This window comes from Neopsephotus bourkii, unplaced genomic scaffold, assembly GCF_033783945.1.
Source record: "Neopsephotus bourkii isolate Nb327-2 ecotype Australia unplaced genomic scaffold, CSIRO-AGI_Nbou_v1 NB_1655, whole genome shotgun sequence".
NCBI lineage: Eukaryota > Metazoa > Chordata > Aves > Psittaciformes > Psittacidae > Neopsephotus > Neopsephotus bourkii.
The window spans coordinates 3,457,219-3,463,442 of NW_026902129.1; the positions used below are offsets into that span (position 1 = coordinate 3,457,219).

At 45.6% G+C, this 6,224-nt stretch overlaps 1 protein-coding gene across 3 annotated transcripts in view; it reads left to right on the plus strand.

The window, feature by feature from the left end:
• The window catches only part of VOPP1 (VOPP1 WW domain binding protein), a 66,055-nt gene extending 63,419 nt beyond the window's left edge, over positions 1–2,636 (plus strand). For all 3 annotated transcript variants that reach the window (XM_061374960.1, XM_061374962.1, XM_061374959.1), the window contains one exon: positions 2,166–2,636. In XM_061374960.1, coding sequence (XP_061230944.1) covers positions 2,166–2,347 — 182 coding nt within the window. In that variant the 3' untranslated portion in view covers positions 2,348–2,636. The remainder of the gene's footprint in view (positions 1–2,165) is intronic.
• The last annotated feature ends 3,588 nt before the right edge of the window (positions 2,637–6,224 follow it).

Below are 6,224 nucleotides of genomic sequence, written 5' to 3' on the forward strand. Positions count from 1 at the left end.
TTGATGACCTGCTTATGCCACCTGCATCCAGACTGTTATTACTGCTACTTAAAAGCTTTGGGCTCTGAGCTAACCCCACCAATTTGGGTTGTTGGTTGTTGTTTTTTTGCACTTTTATCCTGGGAACATTCAACAGCAAAAGCAATGGGAATTAGTAGTCAAACAAGTTAGCATTTTCTGCTAGCTCCTCTTCCGGGTTTGGGGGCAGTAGCCAGTTCACTGTTGTGGTGGAGCACTTGAAATGTGGCTCCTTGCCCATCTCTCTCCTTCCGTGCAGCATCTCCTGCCGTCCCAGCAGCAACCTGGAAGTGGGAGGTGCTTTTTCTGTGGGCCTGAATGGGAAAATGGACTGAACACCTCAAGTAACAGTTTGCAGACCTGGTGGTATCTTTCACTTCAGTCCTAACCTGCACAGCCCCAAACTGGTAGTTCAGGTGTTAGAAAAGGTCGGGTCCCTTTGTAGACAATTAGCAAATACTTATTGAGCTGATCCCATAAGGAAGTTGATACTCAGGTGTTGTTTCCTGCTGGGTTTAATGAACTGAAAATATATCTCAAAAGACTGGGGTCCACACTTTCCCCCTGCCTCCCCCCCTCCAAGTTTTAATGCTACACAGAAGTTTTAATGAAAACAGGTATTTTCCTCATGAGCAAGCTGCAGGGAGCTACCTCAACCTCTCCCATTTCCCCAGCAGAAACGTGGAGCTAGGCAGGGTATAACTTAAAACCAAAAATGCTTAGGAAAAATGCTACAGAAGAGGGTATTAGCTCAGATTGTGGAGAGGCAGGGCTCAGCTCCTGTTCCCAGCCTGCTTCCCCTGCAGCCATGTGCTGGTGCTACAGGTGGAAGCAGAACAAGGGCTTCTCATCACTGCAGCAAAGGGAGGGAGGCTGCACTCAGGCAACAGGAAAAACTACTGTGGTGGTGTGTTAAAGATTATTGTGTTAAGAAGGAAATAACTGCATTGCTGATCTGCTTTCCTCTTGAGTGCCCAAACGAAGCTCTCTAGGCAGACACCCCAGGCTCTGGGCCAGTTTGTATCCTCAACCCTTACGGCTTGTCCCATCTAATTTGATATCAGGACACCTTTTGGGGTTTGGTATGTAGCTCCTGAATGCTTAAAGTACTAAAGGATGGTGAGAGCTTCAATAGGCATTTATTCCTTCTGTAGCAATATTGAGTCCTAGTGTCACTAAGTCACGGAAAGGAATGATTGAGGGGAAAATCCCTTAGAGTCTGTGTCGTTACAGGAAAACCAGACTAGTTCCAAAAGAAGAAAACCTATTGCTCGGTCATGATGCTATTTTTGTTTGTTGAAGACAAGCTTTATATAAACAGACAGAGAGAAAGGGAAGAAAACCAATTTACATCTTGAGATAGAGACACTCTGTGATTTCTAATTGCTGGAATTAATTGCTTTAAGTCATCTTCCACCAGCCACTGCAATAGCTGAGGAGGGTTACACGCCACCTTTGTTATTCCTCATGGCAGCAGGCTCTGTTACCCCTCATGTGTCACAACTAAGGAATTCTGCCTTTGATCCTCCATTTCCTTTCCTTGTCCCTACAGGCTCCAACATAGTTTCCTAAATTTAATCTGTACAAAGCAATCTTGTCGCATTGTGTTAGCCAGCCATAATTGGCTTCAACTTGTGGTTTTGCTTCATACATGCTTACTCCTTAGCTTTATCATGCCTAGAAGGGAAACTATCTATTTGAGATGCTCTTTGGCTTACAGGCAGATCCAGTACAGCACAGAATAATCTGAATGCCTTTTGCAAGGCTTGACTCCTGGGTCAGGGTTGCAGCAGAAACCCCTTTGTCCATCTGGGATCCCACTCTTCTCTCTGCAGGCCTGGCAGCTTTTCTATCTGGGGAACTGAGCAGAGCTCAGTGTTTTCCCTCTCAACTGGTAGTCATTTGGGGCAGTGGTGCCCTTTGTTGCACTGAGTGATTTCTATTGCATGCAAAACTGAACCTTTTTGGGGAAATCTCAAGAAGTCCTGCAAGCCTGGGTTTTCTTTGGAATAGGGAAGAGATGGCTCCTTGTCTTTGCTCTGATGAACATCATGAGAAAACCTGTCCAAGCATGCAGAGCACAGGCCCTGGGAGAGCACAACCTGATGCTGTTGCTGATACCTTTTCTGTCTTTTCCTTTCTTTCAGGGTCACAACAACCTGGCGTGCCGTATTACACGGATCCAGGTGGACCTGTGATGAATCCCATGGCTATGGCTTTCCACGTCCAGCCGAATTCCCCACAAGGAAACCCAGTTTACCCCCCGCCACCTTCCTACTGCAACACACCACCTCCCCCTTATGAGCAGGTGGTGAAATCCTCCACATGAGGACTCTCTGGCTCTCTGACCTGACTGTGTGAGAAGAAGGTGCCATTGTAAAATGACCACGATGGAGGGCATCCACCCTTTTGAACACTTGCTAGTTCTGCAAGTTCTCTCTCCCTCCCTTCCCTGCACCTTCCCCATTTAAAGTTACTTGCAAAGGGGTGATTTTAAAGGGTTTTTTTCTTTCTTTTTTTTTTTTTTTTTTAGTAGAAGTGTATTTTTTCTTTGTCTTCAAAATGAGAGAAGTTGTCTTTGTAATGCTTTTAATGGAAACCTATATTTAAAACCTGTATGTCTTTCTCTTTATTTATTGTTCATTTCAACCGTGGGTTAAATTGCATTGTGGTAGGCTATTGATAGCAGTTCTTTATGCAATTCCAGAGTGATGACCCCATAGCACAAATACCCTCATCTAAGGGAAATGGCAGAGAACAGAGGGTAGAAGTAGAAGAGGTAGGGCAATGCTTTTACCACAAATGGTAACCACCATCTTTTTCTGTTACAGTTTTGTTGTACAGTTTGGTTCTGACAAACAGCAGAAAGATGCTGTGATAGAAGTTGCTGTGACTGGAGCACCAGTGTTGGTCAAGTTGTAGCAGAGGCTTTGCCAAGTGCCCTAGAAAAGAGGGAGTCATTACGTTAAACCATGCATCTAAAAAGTGGAGGACTGGGACTTGACCAGCACCTGGACTCTGCCTGTGTGACCAGCATCATGCCTGCGTGGTTTTGACAGCAGTGAGATTGTATGAAACTGCTGATGACCTAAGTGTTGGCAGTGAGAGGGAGGTGTTATAACCTCAGTGATATTTGTGCTTGTGCCTCTCAATGGAACAGTTAGAAACACTGAAATATATAGCAAAGTTTTCTTCCCTAAATAGGGAAGTAAGAAAGAATGGAAACCTGGAAGTTTGCTCCCTTTGTTAATGGGGAGTTTTGTCCCTGAGAAACAGTAGCTTTCATTATGGTCTTACTGCTGCCACAGAGTAGAGCTACAGGTGTACTGTAGTACACATCTGTAAAACTGCTCTCTTCTGTAGGCTGGGTGAATAAATAACTTTTGGGACTGGTGCTTAAGAGCAGTTCCTTGACCTGAGGCATAGAAGTTTGGCTCTCTGTGACTTTTAGCTCATCATGTGTTTCGTTGTGAGCAGCCCCAGCACTCCCAGTTCACCATCTCATGCTCGTGGCTGGCTGCCTCAGTAGCAAGTCAACACCTTTAGATAATCATAAAGCCCCTTTACCTGTAAGGGCTCTCACACCCATCCATGTCTAGCAGAAATGTGAAGCTGCTGAGACATGACTACATACATACTAATGGGACCTTCCCGTGCATATGCAGAGCCATGTTACTAACGAATGACAAAAAGAAGATGCCATCACCTTCTGCTTCTGAAGGATCTTCACAAGCAGCATAGCTGAGGGTTAAGAGTCTGATACGGTCCTTTGGGTACCAGGTGAATGCTCACTGATTGCCAGTACACCAACTGCTCCTGTGTCACTCCAGTCAGGGCACAGAGGTCACCAAGGTGGTTTGGAGTAATCTGAAGATCTGCGTTGCACAAGGACCTGAAGCTTTATTGTGCTGTTAATACGTGCCAGTGGCTTATGAGAACTTGTTCCTAAGTTGGCTTTTGCAGAACTGACAGAAAAGAGCATCTCTTTCATTATGAAAAACCACCAAGGGTCACTGTTACTAAAAGCTGCTGGTGGAGTTAGTCATCTGGAGTAGAGCTAGCTTCGGGGTGAAATAAGCTTTCCTTTACTGTACATCATAAACGAGGACCAAAGCAAAGTACTTGTGTGTGTGCAGTGTAGGCCCAGCGGACACTTAAGATGACAAAGAAGTACACTTTATATGCGATGACTGTGTCCATCTGCACACAACAACTGTATATAGTTTCTAAATCAGTGTGCACGTGAAGTTCAAAGCTGAACGTCACTGAATGTGGTTGTGTATAACACAGTGTTTTTAAAGGAAATCCAGCCTTTCTTTTTCTGTCAAGAGAAATGACCGCAGACCTTCTGTCAGTAGATAGATGTTGTTAGGTCCTTTTGTATTTCAAGATGTGTCTGTGACAGCAAGCATTTTCCTGGACACATTGAATAGAAGCCTTTTATAGTGAATTCTTATGCTGTACATTGAAATCCAACTTGGTGATTTCAGTGGTGAAGTCTGGCTGGTTTATTTGCTAGGGTTGATGGATGACACTGCCTCTTACAACACATGCATTCTTCTGCTAGCAAACTTGCTTGGTCTTCTGAAAACCCAGTATCTATGTGGTCAATCCATATGAATTGCTTGTAAACTGCTTACATGCCTTTCCTCTCATTGCCTCGCTTTTGGAAGTTTTTAGGTTTTCCTTTATTTTTCCACCTTCTTAGTTTGAAAAACAAGATGTGGAGAGAAAGAAGAGAGAAACCCTGTAACTTTCAGTAGGGTGATACCAACAATATGAAGCTTATCAGGAGTGTACATTGCATGTTTTGTAAAGTTGGGGTGGTGGGTTGAAGGATAGATGGAGTAGTGTCTTGGGTTCAGCAGTAGCAGTCATTTTTCTCTTTCTTGGTAGCTGGTGCAGTGCTGTGCTTTTGACTTTCGGGCTGGGAACAGAGCTGATATGAATGATGTTTTAGTTTGGCCAAGGACTTTGTGAGCCTCATGCTCTGCCAGGGAGGAGGGGAAACCGGGAAGAAGCAGAGACAGGACACCTGACCCAAACTGACCAAAGAGGTATTCCATACCACAGCACGTCATGCCCAGGATGTAACTGGGAGAGTGGCCCAGAAGGGCTAGAGGACTGCAGGGTTGGAGGAGGTATAAGTCAGTGCTTGGTCAGGCTGGGGGGCGCGAGTTATCAGTCGCCTGCTGATGAGGTGTTGTATTCTCTTCCCTTGTTATTTCCTTTATCATTACTATCATTGGTGGTAGCAGCAGTGATTTGTATTATACCTTAGTTACTAAACTGTTCTTATCTCAACCCGTGGGAGTTGCATTCTGTTTGATTCTCCTCTCCGTCCCTCTGGGAATAGGGGGAGGGCAAGAAGGGGGGGGAGTGAGTGAAAAGCTGTCTGGCTGGGGTTAAACCATGGCAAGTAGAAATGAAGGTCTTTTCTAGGACAAGAGGAAACGGCCTCAAGCTGCACTAGGGGAGGTTTAGACTGTGATTAGGATCAATTCCTTCTCCAAAGGGTGCTCAGGCACTGGAACAGGCTGCCCAGGGCAGTGCTGGAGTCACTGTCCCTTGGAAGTGTTCACACAGTGTGTAGATGAGGCCCTCAGAGACATGAGTTAGTAGTGGCCTTGGCAGTGCTGGGGAATGGTTGGATTTGATGATCTTAAAGGTCTTTTCCAACCTGGTTGATGCTGTGATTCTAGTCTTGGGGGCTTCTGTTGCTCATAAAACTTGTGCAGGCTTTCCTTTGGAATGTGTTTTAGTAAAGTAAGATTGGATGTTGCTGTACCTTTAGCGCTCTTCATTGCTCTTTCCTGAGCCGTATGTTTAAAGTTCTTTGTATCACTGAGCTGTGTTCAGAGTGTGACCCCTTGTGTGCAGAGCAGGAGCGAAGGCAGGGCTAACGCCACCGAGAGACTGGTACTCTGCAGCACCTCGGCAAGGCAGATGTGAAACACAGACTACAGGCACGCCTGTGGAAAGGGCAGGGTTCCTCCTCACCAGCAGGCAGTGATGACAGGTCACACAGGTAAAGGGAAAACCCATCTTCCAACAGGATTTTACTTGGCAGTAGTAATGCCTTAGGAGCTGCCAGCTGCTGCAGCCTCACTGATGTGGACTTTGCGTGGTGTGATGCTGCTTTATCTGTTGGGATTCCTGTGTTGGATTCTCTGGGTGCTCCTCCTGCATCCTCTCTCTAACACAGC